General features: G+C 32.8%; 1 protein-coding gene across 1 annotated transcript; it reads left to right on the forward strand.

Annotated features, from left to right (window-relative positions):
- Window positions 1-228: 228 nt before the first annotated feature.
- Window positions 229-6,729, forward strand: LOC110092744 (WAT1-related protein At5g47470-like). Its single transcript, XM_028694156.1, has 7 exons — window positions 229-548; window positions 639-704; window positions 1,813-1,929; window positions 2,640-2,905; window positions 3,474-3,793; window positions 6,039-6,220; window positions 6,482-6,729. Exons 1-7 carry the CDS (start codon window positions 352-354, stop codon window positions 6,618-6,620), a joined length of 1,287 nt encoding a protein of 428 aa, XP_028549989.1. The 5' UTR covers window positions 229-351; the 3' UTR covers window positions 6,621-6,729.
- Window positions 6,730-23,862: the final 17,133 nt, after the last annotated feature.

Below are 23,862 nucleotides of genomic sequence, written 5' to 3' on the forward strand. Positions count from 1 at the left end.
GAGATTCAATATATTTTTTTAATGTTTATGGGGTCCACGAGTTCAGCAACACAATAAAAATAAGCTTGATATACGAGAATACTTTTGTGGATGGAGAAAATATCATCTAAACACCATCACAATCGAGTTGCAATGTGCTATTGGGTCACAATCGAGTCCCATTATGCGCTATAAGTGATTCAATTTGCATTTTCCGGCCACAGGGGCGACCAATATATGGCTCTATAAATAACAGTTGGGGTAATTAGCTGCAATTTAAGTGGGAGAGGAGCGCGATAGCAAAAAGCCAATTTGGCTCTTATTGTTTGCCCACTCGTCCAACACAAATTGAACTTGTGAGGAAGAGAAATAATGGTTTGCATAACAGGATCTTCCTTCGACGATTTCATCATAATCAGTGGCTTGCTTCTTGTTCAAGCACTCTATGGCTTCTACTCAATCTTTCTCAACCGTATCTTAGCTTTAGGATTCAGCTCTCTCTTCTTGATTTTTACAGGAAGCTTTGCAGGTGCTATCTTCCTTCTTCCATTTGCAATTGCATTCGAGAGGTACGTATTTCTCCATTAATTATTTCTGAGCCATTTGTTCTGATGAGATTTTAATGCGGGCTGAATCTTGATCTGCTAATTTTTGTGAAGAAAAAAATGGCCGGCGAGGATTACAGCTGCTATTATGGTTCAGTTTGGTTTGATAGCCTTGGGAGGGTAAGAGATTAAGCTATTTTAATAAGTCTTCTTAAACATAAAACAAACTTGTTATTTTTTATTTATCCATTTACGTATTAAAAAAAAAAGATTATAGTTATCAATCTGTCTTCTTAACATCAGTGAATTACCTAGTCAAAAAAGAATCCATATGATTTACTGTATTTTTCAGATTATTATGCACTGAATTAATTATTTTATGCTATTTGTTTCTTCTCATTTTTTGGGTATCTTTATTGCAATGTTTAAAATTTTGCAAAGCTCACAAAGTTTGGTAAAGCTTGTATAACCTAATTCAGGATGTTATTTAAATTTCATTGCACATGCTGGATAAGCTTCTGAAGGAAGTTTATTACTTTATTTTAATGTGGTTAAACATCAATTTATTTGATTGCACTTTTTTTATAAATAATATAAGCTTCCGTATCATCAATCATGCAAATATTGCATTTTTATAAATAAAGTGGCAAATTATCGATCAAGTTTCTTTTGGTCGGCTGATTATTTCTTGAACTTAATTTGGTAAACAGATCATCTGTTATAATCCTACTTTTAAGTAGTGGACTATGTTTCCCATACAAAAAAATAAATAAATGTATTGGACTATTTCAAAAAGTTGTAACCCATTTTCTTGAGTAATCACAATGCTTTACTTTTAGTTTGTTCGTATCCAATTAAAGCGAGGAGAGATTTTAGCTCCGAATATCTTCCGTAATCTTCGTTAAAGAAAAAATATTTGATTTTTTTTTTATATATATATGGATGCGGGATTCGTAGTTTTATTATAATTCTTAAAAAAAATATGGGATGAAAAATAAGGTAGAGAGCACAAAGAAATAGAAACCATGTGAGTTCAATAGCTCGTTGATTTGGAAAAAAAAATCAAGAAATAAAAAAATTTGCGTAGAAAATATAGCATATATCTAAATCTATATTACTGGCTTTTTTTTTTTATCAAATTAGACATTTTGGTCTATTTATCTATCTCAAAGCGACAAGCAATGATCATATCGTCATAAAATCTGTCATGGTATCCGTAATCAATGATTTTCGTCCAATAAGATGGTTTAATTATTATGCATAATACTTCGTTTTCTTTTCCTGTCAGGGTCACTATGTTTCAAGGTCTACTACTTCTGGGAATCAAAAGAACAACTCCTGCCATTGCCTCTGCAATGCCAAATCTTATTCCCGGCTTTGTCTTCGTCATTGCAGCAATTCTTAGGTAAGAACAGAATAAGTCAATGGCATTTAATGATTATATCGACATCATATTTCGATAACTATTACTTATTCTTGCATAGTTTATCTTTTGAGCAAAATATGATCAATTTAGGATTCAATTGGGACGGCTTTCTTACTACTTCTTAACTTAATTTAAAATTTTTATAATATAAAGTTGCTTTTAGAAGCAGTAAAAAAGCCGTTCCAAATCAAACCTTTATCTTACAAAATCACACGTTGCTTCTATTTAGCCCATTAAATATATAAAATTGATCTAAATTATACTTTTTAGGATTAAATTGGGAGCAATTTAATAGAGTTAAAAGGCTAAATTTGATATCAAATTTTTATCACAATTATAACATAAGAGATAGTTGTAGTAAATTTAATATAGTCCTGGAACTAAAATTGGAGCAACTTGCTACCTTGAAATTAAATTGATCATTAGTATAGTCTTGGAACTAAAATTTGAGCAACATGCTACCTTGAAATTAAATTGATCATAGATGAATTGAGATTTTTTTCTTTTGGCTCTATTAAAATGATTTTTTAGAGGATATTTAGTGAGATTTTGAAATATAGTTTAATTTTAAGTAAAACTATAATACAATTTTTTTTTCTCACAAAAACTCAAAATTTTGCAAATAAAACTATAATACAATTGGTGCAAATAAAGATTAAAATTCTAACAATATTTCCATTGCTGCATAGATTTGAAAAATTCTCTATTTGGTGCAAATATAGTCAAGTCAAGGTCCTGGGAACATTTGTGTGCTTGGGTGGTGCCATAGCTATGACCTTGCTACAGAACCCAACAGCATCAAAGATATTATTTTTTTTGGATGACTCTGCTGAAGAAAATATTTATAAGGATTGGCTCATGGGCTGCTTCTACCTCCTAGCCGCAATCATCACTGCTTCCTGCATCATGGTTTTGCAAGTTGGTATTTGCATACTGTTTTCTCTTCCTGCATCATGTGAGATCAAGCACATATTTATGATTCAGATATATATTATCAATATTTTGCTTCTTTCAATAAAATATTAAAATTTTCAAAATAATATGCTACAACATAATGCATTATTTTGAGTTTTTAAAAGAATTTTGCATGATTAACTTACTTCATAATCCACATTATTATTTTTTATTAGAAAATATCATTATATTTGCAGTATAATAAAGAATAATCATTACATTCAGGTTATAAACCTTTCATCCACTGCAGTGTTATGTACGTTAAAATGCAAATCACATGCAAAAATTTGTGCAATTAGCAACATAAATTTGACTTATTTATTTATTTACTTATTTTGCTTGAGAAATTTTAAACCTTCATTATGAAAATTACAATATTATGTAGGATCATTGCATCACTTTCATTTTATCTGTTTTTGTCTTAATTCTAGTGTAATAATATTAGCAGTCCACAACGTGAGAGTTAATACTGTCTTACGTTGTAACAATTGAAAGGCATGCTGCAATTACAAAAGTACACGCAATTGATTTATTTTCCAAATGGTGGCTATTGAACAATATCAATTGACCAAATGTTTGTTTACAGGCAGCAACAATGGTCAGCTTTCCGGCACCATTCTCACTCTGTGTCATAACATCTTTGATAGGTGCCATCCTAACTGGAATTCTGCAAATACTCACTGAAGGAAAATTAAATGCCGGCTCTTCAAATGTGGGCATTTCATTCATAATTCTCGCCGTTGTCGTGGTAAATATACAATTATTTCATGGAACTCTTGTTTTCTCCCTATTCTACACTAAACGAGTTGGAAGGCACCAATTTTTATTTCATACAACAACAACAACATCAAGCCTTTATCCCACTACGTGGGGTCGGCTACATGAATCCTTTTTCTCCATTGTGTCCTATTAAAAGTCAAATTCTCGTTTAAATCTAATAAAGAAAGATCATTCCTAATATTTTCTAACCAACTCTTTTTAGGTCTACCCCTACCTTTCTTAATATAAGTCAAATCTAATACCTCTACTCTCCTAACCGGGTCATCGGAAGGCCGCCGTTTGATGTGACCAAACCATCTAAGGCGACTCTCTCTAATCTTATCTTCTACTGGAGCTACTCCAACCTTTTCACGTATATGCTCATTGTCGTTCATGTGTTAGCCTTAGGGGCAATTTGGTCTTTGTATTTTTTCTTTATTCCTTTGGCTATTTAAGGCCTTCTCCTCTTCATGAGAGGTTAATGGATGGATATTTGAATGAAAATTGTGTTTTGTTTCTACTTCTTCTTGCATGAGAGCTAGAGAAGGGAGAGAGCTCAAGGGGAGCAAATTGCAAGGCCCACCAGTCGTTGGAAGAGTCCGCGGCTCGTGGTTAAGTTCTTTTTATCTTATTTGTGCTTTCTTCATCCACATCCAACACCCAATTTTCACTCCGCTTATTCGAAATCCGAGCCCCAACTTCATCCCGCAGTAAATCCAAGGGAGCCAACCCGCCGGCCTTCCTCTTGGCCGCCGGCTACCTTCCGCCACCACCTCCTCCACAACCCCAACCGCCGGCCACCTTCCCCATTCCCCACTTAATCAAATTTTGAAAATTCAAAATTGATTGAGTTCCAAAATTTCCTAATTTGTCAAAGCCAAATTAGGAAAGTTTTCAAATTCAAAACAATTTGAAATTCAAATTGAAAAGGATCTCATAATCTAGCTTCCTAATGCATACGTGCTAATTTGGAAGGCTCATAAATTGCTCCCACACCTCCTCTCCCTCTCTTGAAACCGCCGGCCCCATGAGGGTTTCTCCCCTCTTTGAATGCTTCATTAATTCTCCAATTAAAGCATTCATGGCCACCCATTTGAATTCAAATTTCAAAATAAAATTTCCCGCAGCTGTTGGCTGATTTTTCCTTCCCAAATCCCTTCCAAAGCTCCAGGAAAACTGCTGCCCAACATCTCAATTTGCTGTTTGGAAATTCCTGCAGCAGCCCACCGACGTCCAGCCATCCCGGGAGCGACAATTGCTGTCCAGATCTCAGGGACAGCCGTTCTTCCTATTTAGGAGTTCCCCTGAGTTCAATAGGTTGCTATCCTGTTGACCACAGCAAACTAGGGTGCTGTCCAACCGTCCAGAACCAGTCCTAGCTGCTGTCCTGAGGAGATCTACTGTCGTCCAGCTGCCCGAAGAGGCTTCCATTGTTGTTGAGTAGTTCCAGAAGTTTGAAGGCTGCTGCCCCTTCATTCCAGCCATCGTCATAGCTTCATAACTCCTTTTTTTTGGGTAAACTCTTCACTCACTCTCTATCTTCTAAGTTAACTCTACTCGTGGTTATAATTTGATTCACAAAGCACATGTTTCATCGCCTCCGCTAAACCTAGTATTTAAATGAGTTATGAGAGAGGCCCTTTATAATACTAATCTTATTGTTAGCATTGGAATTTCTCGTTGAAACCACTCATGTATGCAAAGTAAGACTTAGTTGACTATTTAATGATCTCAACCTCTCGCATGTGTTTAGACCTAAGCTATTTTATCACCTTAATGTTATCTTATCGTTTACATCAATAGAGGATTTTGCTTAACATTGCTCTCTAAAATTTACAAGTGCAAACTTCCCTAAGCAAGTTACTTTCGCATGGATTTTGTCTCACATCAATTATGCTTCTCTTTCAATGGCCAACATTCGGCACCATAAAGCATTGCAGGCCTCACTACCATCTTATAGAATTTTCCCTTAAGTTTGAGGGGTACATTTCTATCACATAACAAGCCCGATGCATTCCTCCACTTCAACCATCCAATTTGAATTCTGCTGATAATATCCCCATCTATTTCACCATCACTCTGAACAATAGATCCAAAATATCTAAAACGTGTACTCTTATTTCATAAACGAAAAAAAAAAAGAATTATTTTATTATATCTTAATTTAAAAATATGGGATAATGAGAACATATCTTGACAATTATCTTATTGAATTTTATGAAGTTTTTACTTCAATATGGGGTAACTCAGTTAATCAATATATCCTAGCTAATTTTTTCATATAGATTGAGCCAAAAATTTTAAGTTCTTTAGACGAGAAAAAATTTCTTGATTTCAGATTGAGAAAAAATCTTAATTTCTTTATACTGTAAAAAAATTCTTTATTTCTGTTTTCCTTTTTTCAGGTATCAGTGATTAGCAGTACTTGTGTTGTTTATCAAACCTGGTGTATTAGAAAGAAGGGACCAGTTCTTGTTTCCATCTTCAGCCCCATTCAAACAGTTTGTGCAACAAGTCTCTCGATGATTTTGTTTGGGCAATCCATCAGTCTTGGAAGGTATTTAGTGGAATTTATTTGTCAAATAATAGATATTTAATCTATTTTAGCTGAAATTGTTATATTAAGCCAAAACATCGAATTCATTTAAAGTTACCTTACGTTTTTGGTAATACTTCAATCATAAAAAGGCCTTTAGAAGACTATCCCAATTCCCAATTTTATTAATCATGAGTTTTTTCAAGAGGGATTAATTTTTTCTTTTGTTTTGTTCCTTTATTTTCTTATCTATCTACATTAACATTTGAGGTCTATCTGCAGCTCAATTGGAATTCTTATCATGATCATAGGGCTTTATTTGGTCCTATGGGCAAAAAGAAGAGAATGTCCTGAACCAATTGAAGAGAACCAAAACTTGCCACATGTTCCTCTTGATATAGAGAAACCTCTATTGTCATAGAATTTTATATAAGTTATAGTTTCTTTCTTAGTATCATCATGTTTGTAAAGAATTGTAGTTCCAGGTCTCTCTAGAATTTGTGATATCTAATGGTAGAGCTTTATTTTAAGTTTTAAGTTAATGAGTTCGGGAGTTTGAGGTTCAATTATAATCATTGCTCTCCAGTTAAAGGAAGGATAACAATGATTATGGGCGTTTGTTTAGAAAAATGTTTTGTCTCATTTAGAGTGTTTTTGTTTTTTTAATTTTTTTTATGCACATTAATAAAGATAAATTATTACTATTTTATTATAAAAATTAAAGGAATGTGCATACTTATAATTTATATCCCTCAATATGATCATACTTCTGATTAATATTCAATTTTTTTAAGTATATTTTTATCAGTTATTTAAACATCACATAAAGAATGAAAATGTGTGGCAACATAAGGCAACTTATGATACTTGAAATCGTTTTCTTTTAATATTATATTAGGTGATGGAGGTTGAATCATATCAACATAGACAACTTTATAGAGATAGTTTTGGGAAGCATTTCTATTAAAAAAAAAAAATTTGTTGCCTGAAGAGTGCCATACTCACCAGATCGGTGCCTAAAAATAATTTGTAAAATTTAATAATTGAGAGGTTAGTAGTACAAACCACAAAATGTATTTGTTAGCTTCGAAATTAATGATGCTGGTAAAAGATTTAGATTATACTGCATTTTGCATGTTGGTGTTTGTTATCAGGCCCCCACAAGCTACTGGGATGTCAACCTCTTTATAGAAGAACAAAAAAGGGGGAAATCCTGCATACATATACCTTACCCGTCGGATCCACGAATCCCGCTGAATCGACGCCGATTCGCGTCATATCTCCGCACTTCCTGCGCAAAAACCGCCCTCGATCGCATCCCGGATCGCGCCTTTAAAACGAGATGGAAATCCCCCCATTCGCCACCTCTCTTCCACACACACGAAGCTCACGATTCCTCTCCCACGACCAGCCCTAGCTCCCATTGCCTGCTCCGACCGGAAGACCCAACCTCCAATCCCTCTAATCTTCCACGAACCTCTTCCTCTAAGCCGAATCCAGTAGCCCTTCTCACAATAGATCTCCCGCTCCACTCTTGCCGTAGCCTCACAGAATCACGAAACTCAGAGAGAGAGAGAGAGAGAGAGAGAGAGCTCCTTACCTGCCCCATCCCGTCGCCCTTGCTGGCTCCGACCAAATCCCATATACCCAGTGGCTCAGGAGCCTAAATTAAAATAGTTATATTTGTGATCTCATTCATAAGGTTATAATATATTAAAATAGTTTCATTTATCGTCTCATTATCGAAGCCAAGAGGAGCTGTATGATCAAAATTAAGAATGAAAATAACATGATCCTTAGAGCTTAAAAGACAAAAACATCTACCACGGACGACCTTCGTTTGGGGGTGATAAAGGAGCGAAAGTAAAAATGAAAATCGTGCTCGAGATCATGACTCGTGAGTCGCGAGATGAGAGTAAAGGGGAAAACGAACCATTGTTTTTTTTCATGTGTCCACAAAAAAATATTGATGACTTCTTTGGATTAATAAACAACTTTAATTATGTAAGTGGAGAGAGGAACTGAATATACTATGGATTTGGTTGAGTGTGCTGTCATGAGTGCGCGGTCACAGCATTTCTATTACGCAAAAAGAGCAAGGAAAAATAAAACCCTTCACAGTAATTAATTAGATCAATAGCACTGCAAAAAATAATTAGATAGTTGGATGGTAATTTAATATTTAATAATTATTATTTGATAATCAATAGTTAATTAATGATAAAAAATTTAATAAAATCATATTTAAATAATTAAATGTTTTAAATAATAACTAATTAAATAAACCTGCATCCAACTCTAAGTCAACATATGTTTTCATCATTTCAGTCCACAATGAAAACTCATTCCTCTCTCTCTCTTTATTATTAAATTATAATTATTATAATTAAATAGTTTAATTATATTTAATAATAATAATAATAATACGTTTTAATTAAAATAGATTATAATTAATTTATAATTATTACGGTTAATTATTTTCATTAATAATTAACTATAAATTATTAAAATTAATTATAATTAACTATTTTAATTTAAATTAGTTATTATTAGTTATAATTAAATATGATTAATTATTGTAATTATAATTAATTATTCTTAAATTATAATTAATTATCATTAATTATAAGTAAGTATAATTAATTAATTGATTTAAAAATAAGAAATTGTTTTGTGCACTTTTTGACATCATCGTCACCGATTCAAGCAAAGGTATAATATTTCTAACCCAAAATTCCTCTTGTGGCTTACGACGGGCCGGCAAACCCCCTACACGCTCACGTAGCGTTGTAAGGAGGGAAACCAGCGCGACGCTTGCGACGAACCTAAAATTCTTTTCTTGTGGCTTGCAACGGGCTGTCAAACCCTCTACGTGCTCACGTAGCCTTGTAGGGAGGGAAACCGGTGCAGTTCTTGCGACGACTTAAATCCTTTTAAATGCTAGCGACGAGCCCGCAAACCCCCTACGTGCTCACGTAGCATTATAGGGAGGGAAACCGGTGCAGCACTTGCGGCGAGGGGGATAAAAAAAATGTAATAAGTACCCCCAAATGTTCACGTAATGCAGAGGGGGGAATTTTGTGCTCTTTTCAAAATGTGTTCCAAACCATTAAACGCTCACGCAGCAGGCGGGGATTTTTAATAAAATTTGCAACCACGGTGTCATTTTGACACCTACCAAAAGCAATCACGTAGCGTCGAGGGGAAAGGTTGCCTCTTGGTTTTTCCCCTACTTGGGGGAGACAACGGGAGGCTGCCAAAATTTTTACTAAAATACCGAACTTGGACAAAATTTGAACAAATTGAACTTGAACTCAAAATTGAGCTTGCAAGGACAACAAGGGACTCGAACAGAAGAGGCTCATATTAAGTCTGAACTTTACTTGAACATATGGAGGACTTTCTTTGGGCTTGAACTTGAATTCGCAATGAACTCAAGCAAGCTTTGTTTGAATACAAATAACAATGATTCAAACTTGAACTTGATTGAAGAAATTTGGGACTTTATTATGATTGAATGGAAGGAAACTTAAATCAAACTTGATTTGAACTTAAGTATTGATTTGAGTATTAAGTGGATAAGATTTGAATTATTTGAACATAAGCAAAATAACTTGCAAGTTTGAACTTGTAAGCCTCTGACTTGATTGAACTCAAAGGATAATATGGGACTTATGCACTTGATACAATCAACTAAGTTTGTGCTACAAGGAATTGAACTTCAAGGTCATTAAATACATGATTGAAGATAAAATGCTAAAATCAGGTGATGGCTTTAATCAATCAAATGCATATCAACAAATAAGTGTGAGACTCATGTTGAATAAAACTATGCTGCACACTAGTGACAAGTAATTAAACTAGTTGGGCAATTACAAGCATATGCAACAGTTCGTTGATCATTGTGTACTGGAAGTCTGATAACGAATATAACATCTTCCCGACACTTAACATCAACCAGCTTATGGGTATATTGGCCTATCTACAAATAATTATAACCCAAAAAAAGGGAATGTAGAAATATCTTATGGTTCATATGCGAGTAAGAATAACAAATCTACTACAATCATGAATATCAAGGAACAATTGTAAGATTAACCACAAGTAATTGTAGAAGATTTTCACATGCATGAGTGTCCATATACAACATGTATGATTGTCCACCTATAACATGCAATGAGTGTTTCATGCCTACAAATAAAGAAAGAGAAAGCTCCTAATGAATAAGTCAATCCCCTAAAATAATGATACAAGTAACATTGAGCTTGTATTGTTCATGTCAGTTAGTCACCGAATCTACATAAAAAAGCTTGAAGGCAATAGTGAGTGGAGTTATTAGCAAATACGACAGTGGACATGTAAAGGGGACGATAACCTACCAACAAAATATGTTTAGAAATATTATAGCAAATATGGCTTGCTTGTAACTGACGTTGATCAGCATACATAAAGAAACTGGCAGAGAATGCAACACATGTAGCGAGCAAAAATAGTTTGCAAATGAGACATTTAATCCACTTGCAAATGATGATAGTAGAAGCATTACAGTATAATGGGTCCCTCTGTAAGCATGGATATGCCATACATCGTTCATAAATAAAGGGTTAAAAACTATTATACATACAAAAAGACAACAAAAAAAGCAAGCACCTACAAACCAATGTAGAAGATTTCTCATGCATAGAAATAATGGCAGTCAATGTGTAGGTCCACCATAGTCTTGTAAGAAGTAATGGTGGTCTTTGCAAACAATAACAACAAAAAGATTACGAGGATAATCGACATTCCATGGATATAAACATACATGCAACACATCATCCACGGGCAAGGATAGTATACTTGCAATACATACAAATCAATAGCTATACATGGGTAGTCTAAAGCAGGAGATTAGTTAGTACACTATAATCCAACTACAGAAAGTAGTAAGTAGTGCATGACAGTCTATATGTACAGAACAACAAATAACTATATTCAAAAACTGCTGCTTAACGCCACCGAATCCATAACACTCATACTAACGGACAGAAGGCGTGTATAAATTCTCAAACGAAATGTTGTGCATTCAAATGGCAATTGCTTGCATGATTGAAATATTGCAAAATACACTCACACGTGCACCGTAGTTTGTATACACATAGATACACAAGGGGTAAATGCAATCATAAAACCTACATGTGCCCCGGCAAGCATGTTATTGGTATTCACGTGACATATAGGGATGCTACGTGGGTTATTAAATTTTAACTCGACCCTCTATAGTAGGAAAAATAGAGTAGACAGGGTATAATTATAAAATGCCCCCAAAGACTAGCATGTATCCCGATGAGCATGTTATCGGTACACATGTGACATCTAGGGATGCTGCACGGGCTGATAAGTGAATTCAAGTTTGAACTCGATCCTTCTATATAGATCAATAGGAGTTCACAAGGATTGAACCACTAAACAAATATAAGGTTACGATGACCAGTATATTTATTTTAATATATTCATATTAGGCCTTTAAGGCCTATAATCAAGATAATCCACTAATAAGGGCATAAAGCCTAGGAAATCTGATCCCCTATCGGCAAGTTGATAGGGTTGACAAGGTTTAAGCTTTGAATGAAAATACTCCCAAACACCCCGATAATGGCCGTGTTGAATAGAAAAATCTCAACCGGAGGGGTCCATTCCAAATACTCAAAATACCACTCCAATATCCAAAAGTCCAAAAATATCAAAAATCCTAAAATCTAAAACATTTAAATTCAAATTTATCCATCAATAGCTTAAAGCAAAATCCATCCACTCTCCACAATAGTTTGCCAAGGTGGACAAATTAAAATTTACTTCAGCTCACATAGAGATAATGCCTAGTCAAAAATATCACTAGGATCCATTCTCAAATAATCTCATGTCAATAAGAACGTGATACGTGTCCTCTAACTGACGATTTTGCAGCCAAATGGCACCGCAGGATAAACAGTTATAACCCGTGGCCCTCTGAACCGAGTGGTTTTGCCGCCAAATGGCACCACAAAATACCAGTTATGGTCATAGCCAATACGCTCCTTAGTGACATCAAATCCATGAGATATGAATTAATATGATATGATCAATAGGGCATAAAGCCCTATGTTAGCTAAGGTGGATTCAAATTTATCCACTTAGACAAACATTCACCCCAAATCTATAAGGTACCCTTGGACGAAGTAACCCATGGCTGCCAACAAGGATCCTTTTGTCAGGTTGAGTCTACTACCTCCTCTGACTAAGTAGACCAAGTACCTTGATGGCCCGGGACGATGGAACCATGTGATCTTGATCAGGTCTATCATCCATTCCCCCACTATTTGGTTTAAATGTAAGATGATGAAAATTTTTATTTTAAATATCAAACTTTCTAAATTCCAAATATTCAACTCATGCTGCTATTATATGGCATATACACATATTTATACGTATCTAATTGACGATTAGCCTTAATCGAAAGTTCTCTCTCATGATTGGGAGGGATAATTAACTATAAGGGCTTGCGCTTATAGGAAACCAGAACTCAGATCATAAAGTCCTCACAAAATGAGGTTGAAATCTCTGGGTAGTGTCTTATCTTCAAACCCATCTGCCTTCCAAAATTTACCTTGGAACTTATTCCGTTAAAACTCCCTCGCCTAAAGAAAAAGAACATCAGTGCGGGCAGAGGCTGGGGCCAAATTTTTGAACCCCACATGGGAGAGGAGAGACTGTTACCTTGTCTATAAAAAGAGAATTATTATTTTGGACAGCACAATGGTGATGATATCTGCAATATGATCCTAGGAATTGATGTGATGAACGTGATTGCTTCATGTCTAATATAATTTCAGATAAAATGATAATCCACCTCTATATGTTTAGTACTGGCATGGAATAAAGGATTATGAACAAGAGATATGGCTGAAACATTATTATAATGGAAGTCGATTCATAAGGTTAGTGGAATTAAGAATAGCATGAACCTAGAAGGAAAGTGGTAGGTTTTCTTGTGGAAGGAGAATACGAGCTATTTCTATTATGTGCCTTTTTTTTGTTCTACTAAACCATTCAATTTTGGTGAAAAAAGTAACTAAATTGTTAAATAATTCTAGCAGAAGCCAAGAAATGTTTGAAAGACATGTTGGAATACTCACCACCACAATCAGAATGAAAAATGTAAAATGGATTCATAAATTATTTTTCCACCATAGCATGAAATGAAAGAAATTTTTAAAATATGTTTGATTGATGTAAACCAAAGTAAAAAAAGAATACGCTTAAAAAAATAGCACATAGTAACGATATACATTAAGAGATGAAAAGGGGAAAGGAGCCCATACATAAGATACAACTAGTTAAAATGGAGAATTACATTTAGTAGTAGAGGAAGAGAAAGGTAACCTAGGACTCTTAGCAACTTGAGAAAATTGAAAAATATAACTTGAATTAGAAATACTTAAAGATGGAACAAGCTATGATAGATAACACTGCTTGATGTGGGTGACCGAGAAGACAATACACGAGGTTGAAAGATTTTGTGGTGGTTACGAGTGTTGCAGTAGCACGAGATACTTAAGATGTGGAATGTGGCACAAAGATGGGAGAAAACCTATCACAACAAGGACCCGAAAGAATCACCTAATCGATCTTCAGATCTTTGATATTATATCCATTAGAATGAAAGGAAATATAATGATAAAGATTCTATATCCACTATGATCTTGTGTAGAGTTGTAATGACATTAAACAAGTGGAGTCATTTATTAAATGAGATGTTGGTCCATAATCAAGGATCAAATTGTTTAACTAAGAAGTGCAGTCGGTGGATTCAGCTACTAAGGCAGGAGAGGGATTGATGTTATAAGACAAATTAGTGCGGTGATAGCACTTTACAACTGAGGGGTCTAGTTTGCCACGAATTTGACATTCCACCTGAGGACAAAATGACCTACCCTTCTACGAGAAGCTAAGCTAGTTGATCGACCCCTATTGGTGTGTAGAAATGGGTGACATCCACCCCGACCACAACAATTTGTGAGAGCAACAACAAAATCAAAAATTCGGATAGATCTAAGTTTAAGAACAGCTTCATTCATAGTATTCATTTATTCACTGCATAGTAGGGAATAAGAGTCATCTAAATAAATAGGTTGGAAATTTGTTTAAATCATTATTTTGATTGACTAATATGATGAGGGTAGCCCATTTAGTGTATATAAAATAATGTCTTCAGGGTCGATGATGCATCGAAGTATACCTTAAAAATACTATTGCATTGTTCTATTGTACATGTAAAAGCACCTCATTCTTCAGCTGAATGATATTAGAGTGGTTTGTAGATTAGAGTCACTAATCTATAATTTGCTTGATTTTAGCATAAAAATTCAGATTTAGAATATATCACAATAAGGAGGTAGAAATAGTGGAGAACAAGGTAGCCACAAGGTTTTGATCAATCAACATCTAGGTAGTGTGGATTGATATGGATTTCTCCTGTTACATTTGTTATTTGATGAGGAGTCCAATGAACTGTGCCATCAAGGTATACTTCGAATCCATTGACACAAAACACCTTTAGCTCTAGCAAGTGCCCCATCAGGTGATTCTTTGTTGTAAGTTAGATCGTGATGGCATTTTTAATGGCAGCCATTAAAAACTTAAGTAGAGGGGGGATTGAAGGTCATCCAAGAAGAAGAATCACATAAGAATAACCACTTGTTGAGTTCTATGAAGTCATACTGTGTACCTTCAGAATGTGTACAAAGGAATAGTTGGAGCCATGGGGCTTAAGTAAGCTCTAATAACATGAAAACCTTTGTCATGTATAATGGTTTCAATAAAATAGTGAAAATAGAAGAGAAGCTGATAAAATCTTGCGTGTGTATGTTACTTTATTTATCCTCTCTCGTTTACATATATGAGCAATGTGTAGGTAAGAGATGATTCGTTAGTTTAAGATGGATGGAGTAGATTGAAATAGCCAAAAGTGGCGCAGTTGGATCATAGGAAGTGGAAATAGTCTTAACTACACTAGCTCCAGGTAACGTGCTCTATGGGTAGTGTTTCACGTTGGTGTTTCTTAACTATAATAATCTAGTAAGTATAAAATTCCTTCTAACTTAATTTGCCTCTTGACATATTTTTTTCCTCCTTGGAAGGGAATTAATGATGTTCAATCAATGATGCTTCAATCAAAATGATATTGGTTTGTTCAAAATTGGGCCATCAAACATGCCCTTAATCATTTGTAGTATTGGCACAACGTGCAAAAAAATATTAGAAGATATGATCCTCATAGATTTTAACTTGAAAATATGAGCATTCCCCTAAATTTATTTTTATTTTTTGAATTTTTTTCATAGAATTACAATGATCCACTAATATATACTTCTGGCAACATGAATTCATTTCAAATTCATTTTTTAATGAAAATTATAATTGGATTCTTCTTTCCATATTACCATAATTTAATTAATTTTAAATTTTTTGGTTCATTCATCGGATCCAACGAATCCTTTAAAATTTTGAAATTATCGTGAAAAATTATATTCTAATCGGGCACCTTCTATTATGCCTTTGCTTCTCTCTGTCCCTCTCTCTCTCTCTCTCTCTAGCATCCCCATTTTGTAGTCACAAATTGTATCTAAATATATTGTCAATAATATAAAAGCACCTAAATAAGTCCTTGTTACACGTACTAAAATTTATCTAATTTTTGGCATATTTCTAATAAAAAATTAAAGATGTATACTCCCCTTTACATTATGAATACTGTTTTGGGCTAAAATGTATGCGATAATAGAGATAGAATATTTTGACTCAAAATTATATATATTTATATATATATATATATATATACACATAAATAGGGAATTCAAAAAGACAAGATTTTTTAAATAAAAATCATAAAAAGAGGAAAAACCATGGGTCCATACCCAGTTGAAATTATTATACTAGTATTTGAATATATTACAAAGCTTGATCCATCCTTTAAATTAAAGACATTGAAATGACAATAATAGGAAGAGTTAGGAGGAAGTATGACAATGGGTGGTGGCTTGACTGGAGTCTAACAATCTTTAGTAACTATACAAAAGTCTGGCATTAGTCGGTGGCTAGGTGAATGTTTAGCGATTGTCAATAGCCGGGCAGCGGTCCGATCATGGTCGTTCTCCAAGAGGAAGTCCGATTACTGTCGGTGGCCAGACGAAAGCGTGGCGATGACCTGTGGCCAGGCAAAAGTCCGATGATGGTTGGTGGCTGGGAAGAAGTCTGATGAAGGCTTGTGGTCCTGCGGTGGTCGATAATGATGGTTAGTGGTCCAACTGTGCTCCAACGGTGGTTGAGGTGGACCTTTGTGGCAAGAGGGATTTCAGATTTCTCTTCCTTCATCCTCTTATTTTTTTTCTCTTCCCCTTTTGTGATGAATGAGGTTTATTTATAGTTTTTGGATAGTGGAATGACTAATAAATAAAATGAATATCTAGGAAATGTTGGAAGTATTTTGAATAGATGGTCAATATTAATTTTCTAAATCATAAAATATTTTTTTGAGCATTTATGTACTATAATAATGTTGGAATTTAACAATCTTGGGCTAATTTGACTCATCTCGTCGAGCTGCTTGATTCGCCTATAAGTATGACACATTTGAAAATCATTTAGTCATGCAATTTATACTTTAAACCATCTGAACATTGTTCGGGCCATTGATTTGGACCCACTTGGGCTCAAATTATTATTATTATTATTATTATTGTTTAAACAAATATTTTAAGAGACCTTTTTTTAATAAAATTATAATGCAATAATAATATTAAAATAATAATTTTTTTCAATAATTTTTTTTAATAAAATTATAATCCTACTGCATAGAATGGAAATGAGAAGAGATCCTATATGGTGTCCAAGGTTGATGATGTGGTGTCCACCGTTATTGATAATTTCTTAATTATTTTCCATAAGAAGTTCAATTTTCCTAATGATCTCATAGTGATGTCTACTAAATGTTCTGATCGAGCATGCCTTCCTCCTCTAGTATACTTGAATATCTACGAGATCAATTTTCAAGTGGGATATAATTTCCACCTACTCCAGAGTTGATCAATATTTCAGCGATTAATAGAGTAAGTCTATCTTAGTTTTCATATAGAGCCATGCTGGTCATAATGGGATTGATCACTTTCTTTAGAGATTGATGGAAAATTTTGATGTTGGAATGCCTTTCTCGGATCAGCCAATTTACTTGCAATGCATAGGGATATGGTGACACCAGTTGAATACGGAGATCTTTACCAAATATTGTAAAGATCTTTTCAGTTAATTAAGTTTCATTATTGGTGATGATCTTTGAAATAATACCAAAATTATATATTATATTCTTCTATAGGAATTGTTTCGCATTGGCTTCCTTAATTTTTTGCTAAAGGTTCAGCCTTTACCCAATTGGTAATGTAATTCATAGATAGATGATGAATTTTTGTTGTCCGATAGCTATGGAAAATGGTCCCATTATATAAATTCTGCATTGGGTAAAGGCCAGGGGCTTTATAATGATGAAAGTTTTGTGGTTGGCAAATGAGTAAGATTAGAATGTAGTTTGTAATTATTGCACTTCTAAGATTAGAATGCAATTGGTAGTTATTTCTATTCACATTTACTTGAATAAATTTCTTAAAGTTCATAATCAGCTTCAAAAGGTGAGAGACACTTAAGGTATGATCCCATGAAGGCTTGTTTTAATAACTCTCCCCAAATAATAGTGATGTTTACTACCTACCTCCTAGTCGTATTGAAGTTATTGGATCTTCAGGCAGTACACCATATTGTAAGAAGGATATGATGGGATCTATCCAAGAAGCCTCTCTTAGTTTGTAGATAGACTATATAACCAATGGGCCTTGGTTACTCAGAAAGTGAATAACAATGATAGACTTTATTTTGTAGATGTCACTAGTTAATCTTGTAGTGAGTTTGTAGAGAGCATGCTTGTGCATTCTAATCCCAAAGGACATGGATGATTTGATATTTTTTAATATGGGCCAGAAGTGTTCACTATCTTGTAGTAATGGGATAATTATTGGTTATAGGCGTGAAAGTATCCCTCTACCTGAGAGGTAAATAATTATGAATCATTGTGAATAACCAAGTTATATACTTCACATTATATAACCATCCTCAACCTGGCTATAAGGGCCTCATACTTGGCAGTGTTGTTGTTACAGGGAACCTTAGTTTGAGCCATATTCAATGGTAACTTATTGTGCGGAGATTAACAAAATTCCTTCTTTGGTGCTAGCACTCTGAGAAGCTCCATCAATATATAATGTCCGATACTTGAAAGAAAAAGAAGTAGTTAATGGATCATTAGAGAAGGGGATGGTGCACTTGACCACAAAATATGCAAGTTTTTGCGACTTGAAGTTGGGCATTAGCAGGTACTAGATATGAAATTCTTCTAGTTCCACCTACCATTTAATTAATCTACTAGATAGTTTAGTTTTATAGGATGCTTTCCAACTACGAATTCGAATGAACCTCAATTATATGGGCATAAAAGTATGGGTGCAGTTTTCTAGCATAGTAAACTAATGCCAAAGCTCTTTTATCTACTTGTGGATAATGCCCCTCTATTTTAGGCAAGATTTTAGTAACATAATAGATAGGATATTACACTATATTATCCTCTCAAATTAAGGCCGAGATGAAATAATAGGTAAAAATAGCTAGATACGAGTACAACTTCTCTCCATTTATTAGTTTTTAAAATAGTGGAGGTGATGTCAAATACTTTCGTACATGTTCAAATGTATCTTAGCAATCATCAATCCATTGAAATCCAGAGCTAAGAGCATTTGAGTTGGCTATCAAATGAGATAGCTTTATAAGCCTTCCATTCAGTTTCTGGACTTTCTTGATATTTCTTGGGAGCACCATATCACTTAATTCCTTAATTTTTTCAAGATTAGCCTCAATAACTCGGTGGGTCACAATGAACCCCAATAATTTTCTTGAAGTGACTCCAAAAGCACACTTGGTTGGGTTATTATAGCATCATAACATGTGGTAGTATTATTCCAAGTTAGAGATATATTAAGATTTTTTTAGGCTTTTTACTAACATATCATCAAAATTACTTCCATATTGTACTCAAGAAGGTCTTTGAAAACCTTATTCATGAGGCACTGATATGTGGTTCTAACATTTTTGAGAATGTCATCACTATATAACATTATAACCCTTTATCTATTTGAAAAATTGTTGCTTCCTCTTATATATGATCCATATTTATTTTATTGCAATTAGAGTAGGTATCCATGAAGCTCAGCATTTGATGTCGAGACATGGTATCGACTGATTGTCCAATAGCATTAAGCAAAAAACTATCCTTCAGGTAGGCATTGTTAAGGTCCATATAGTTTAAGCACATTTTCTAAACTTCGCTAGCTTTTTGTACCATAATGAAATTTGCTAACCAGGTAGGAGAGTGCACTTCTAGTATAAACCCCACCTCTAAGAGTTTATCAACTTCATACTCAATTGCTTGGTGAAGATCCAGTGCAAAATTTTATTTCTTTTGGATAGCTTATGGGGCTGTGGAGTAATCGTTAGAGTTGTGAAATAATTTAGGGCCCTATCAATCCCTAACAATGCTTAGTATTTTTTATATAAAAATTTATAAAAAACCTACTAAGTATATCTAAGTATATGTGTTGAATCAAGTAATATAGTGATAGAGTAGAGTATCAATCCCACAAAGAAAATATGAACTCTTACAAATACTTATATTGTCTACTAAAATTACAATAATTATATTACTCGATAAAAAAAATGTTGTGGAGATTCAGACACTTATATAAAATTAGATCAATATAAAAAATTTACTCTATGGATGTAATATTTTGGATTGATGAATGAAAAAAACATATTTTCCCAATGAATCCTTTTTAATTATGATGCTTTTCAAAACATATGCATTCCTAGATCTTTATTAAGCATGTAGGAATGAAGTATGTATATTGACTTCCTATAGATATACCATTTTGTTAATAATTTTGTACATTTCATATCCTATGCCTAGGTATGATAAACATTAATTCAATATTATTTGTTATGTTTGCTTCTCTCCATAAAGGCCCCACACTACACTAAATTTTAACTTAGCATATGGTCACTATGTACATTTAATGAAGATCAATAATATTGAAAATATCTTTTTAATCATTTAAGGAATAAAAAAATTCATTTGTACTACATATGAGACATATATCATTAATCCAAACCTAGATAATTTAGCTAGATGTGGATTAAAATTGAAGCAAACTCATTTTCATTAATAGCATGATATAAAAAAGTATAAGAGATTGATATCACCAGAACAATTCAATGGATCCCTTATACACACATTCTCTTTACTCATAGATTTGCTTCTATAAGTACAAGCCAAACACTCTAACAATGGAATCAATTTTTTCTTAAAATTTCCTTAGTTGTCCCCCTAAGAGAGTTTCAGAGAAGAACTCTGAATTATTCTAAAAATATCTAAGTGACAAAAGTCCCTTATAAACAAAACATATTAACTATTTATATGAAAATACAAAATAGGCAAATGGCACTACGGTGCATGAAAAATAAGAATTGTTGCATCTAATAAATGAACTAATACCGTTGCACTACTTTTCTTGTTCCAATGTGGCACTTGCTAATGTGGATCAATTACTTGGTGAACAGTCATGCCGCCTCACTACCTGGTCAAGTCCTTGGGAGTTTATAACTGATATGTTGTGATGCTTCTATCTTTAAAATGTTGCAGCATGGGAAAAGTAATTTAGGCACCAAGCCATTATAGAGTTTGACACTTCGGAGTATAGTAATAGAGAACATGACACTACAATGTCAATATTCTAGTGCTCCAATAGTGTTTTTAGTTATGCTAGGACATTGTTTGTTCTAACACCGCGACGCTATATAAAATTTAAAATTGTATACATTTTCTATATTTTTTCTCCATAATACAACTAAAACAATACATTTTTACTGATAATATAACATATAAAATAACATATTATTTACACTTATACATTTCTCCCCAGCTTAAACTCTTGTTTGGCCTCAAGTAAATAAATATATTATATTTCTAATTAATTGATTAATGAAAGTAAAAAATGGTAATTTAAAATTACTAAAATATAGGATAATACATCAAAGTCTAGAAGTAATAAAAATGAACAATATTATAATTCTTATTTAGATAAAATAATATTAAACACACTAATTACTCATTTTTATTTTTACTTAATTTGAATTTAGAGGATATAGATTTAATTATGAGTTTTTAAATTTAAAATTGAATAATTTAGTCTAATGATTTAATATGTTTATATTTAAAATTGAAACTTCATTAGTTCACCATTATTTGTTCCGGTTTTCTTATTTTGTCCTTTAAGAATTTAAGCAAAAGATTGAAAATAATCTCCAAGCTCTTAATTAATACCATTTGTTGAATTACTCATATTTTTTTCTTTATCTTTTTATTTTTATTTTTATTTTTAAAACTATTTTCACTGTTCTTTTTCTTCTTAATTTATGAAATACATAGTTAATAATTTTAAATATAAGTTTTTTTTGCGTCTAACCCTTTTTATAGTATTAATATACTTATTGTAATGATTTAACAATATTACTAATTCTAAATTTGATTTCCTTATAATTTTTAATTTTATTATAATCATATAAAATCCTTAATTATAATTATTTATCTTAATTAGAAAAATTAATAAATAAAGGGATAATATATAATCTCAAATTAAAGCAATAATTTAAATTATCTAAGTTAGATAATTATTAGTTTCTTTTTCACTTTATGAAGTATAAATAGTGTTAATTTAAACTATGATCTGGGATTTTATTATTATCCTTTTTACATAATTTTTATTATCATTTTTACTAAGGTTAATTGAGGAATAAGAAATATATAAATAATTTTTAGTAAACATGAGGGGTATTTTAATGAAATGTAAATAAAAGAAATACAAACAATAATGAACACTACACATGCTTTTATATGAATTATAAAAGGCATTTAAAATAGGTGATAACATAACATTTATAACAAAACACAAGTTACAAGATAACGATTTCCCTAAGTACCATATGGATCATAACGATTGGGTTGCCTCACACAAGCAACAAATCATGCACATCTACATATTTCAATTACTCACATTACTACTTTCTATACTAAAGATAAGAAATAAAACAAAGATTTACATACAAACCATCTTTTTTTTTTAATTCATAATTTCCTTACTCATGTACTCCACATGGTTTTAATCTATGACCATTGACCATGGAAATGTGAAAAGTTTTCTTACCTTGAATTTTGATGGAACCAATAAGTTATTTTTTGATAATAGTATATGGGCCAATCCAACCATATTTATGTTTTCCATTGCGAAACTTCTTCTGGTAATTGAATAGTAGAAAATAACAAATAGGATTTATGCATTTTCATCATATCTTCTTTGCTTCTTCTTGAATAATTATGAACTTCATCATGAAATACATGGAGTTTGTTAATGATAACACAAATTTGCATATGGAGAAGAGAAAAGGAATTTTAATTTTTTAAATATCATCCCCTCTTCATCCTAGAGGAGGAATGCCTTTGCTTGGTACTACCCATTGTTAAAGTTCAAATTCCTAGAAGATAGATATTATTATATTACAAAACTGACAAGGATTGACAATTAAACTTCTAAAATGCCATTTTTATAATTTTTAAGTGAGAGGAAGTTTTAAATTTTGAATCTCTAAACCACTTAGTCCCAGATCAATGCGGTGGTGCTAATGGTTGTGTTGTAGGGCATCACATCTCCCAAATTTTTTTTGAAGCAAATCAAACTAACCTACCTACACATTTAAATTATCAGTTGGTTGCCAACCTTGAAATGTTAAGTTTATAGTCTTCAGTGAAACTTTCATAGATTTTTCAATTCGGTAATTTTACAATTGACTTCCATTATAATCTTTTTCCTTTTTCTTTTGGGTTAACTTCAGAATTACCCGGTAAAGATCCAAGTGGTTTATTACTAACTTAAATTGTAAGCTTACTTAATTGGGTCTCTAAATTTTTAATAAAAGTAGCTTGATTTTGCAATTGATTCTCTAATTACATAACAACATCCTCTAATGACATTTTTTTATTTTCAAATTGATTAATTTGATTAAATCCTGGTGGATATGTAGGCCTAGGATTAACAACAGATTATTTATAATAGTTTTAGTTTACTCCTTGATTATTTTACCAATTATTCCATTGAGTAATACAACCAAAATTATTTGACCAATTAAAATTTGGACACCTCCTCCAAATTGGATTATGTATATTCAAATAGGGATTATTTTGCCTTCCAATTATGTTAACATTTTCTATCTCTTGCATAGTATTATCTTCCATTGAATTTTGCACTTTAACAAATTAAGTTCCAAATCATAAATTGACTCCTATTGTCTTTTTTTTTTTTTTTGAAATTACTATAACTTGTGTAGTCAGGATTAATTAAGCATCATATTAAGAAATTTTGGTACTTTTTTAGGATTTACCCTATTAGCAGACCACTGGAAATTATTAGTAGCCAATTCATCTTTTAATTCATAGGTTT

The sequence above is a fragment of the Dendrobium catenatum genome, unplaced genomic scaffold (assembly GCF_001605985.2).
Source record: "Dendrobium catenatum unplaced genomic scaffold, ASM160598v2 fragScaff_scaffold_412, whole genome shotgun sequence".
NCBI classification, from domain to species: domain Eukaryota; kingdom Viridiplantae; phylum Streptophyta; class Magnoliopsida; order Asparagales; family Orchidaceae; genus Dendrobium; species Dendrobium catenatum.

Coding starts and splice junctions, on each gene's coding strand:
- LOC110092744 (XM_028694156.1), top strand. CDS start 352: ATGGTTTGCATAACAGGATCTTCCTTCGACGATTTCATCATAATCAGT. Junction 705..1,812: donor GGTTTGATAGCCTTGGGAGG/GTAAGAGATTAA, acceptor TTTTCCTGTCAG/GGTCACTATGTTTCAAGGTC. Junction 6,221..6,481: donor CAATCCATCAGTCTTGGAAG/GTATTTAGTGGA, acceptor GTCTATCTGCAG/CTCAATTGGAATTCTTATCA.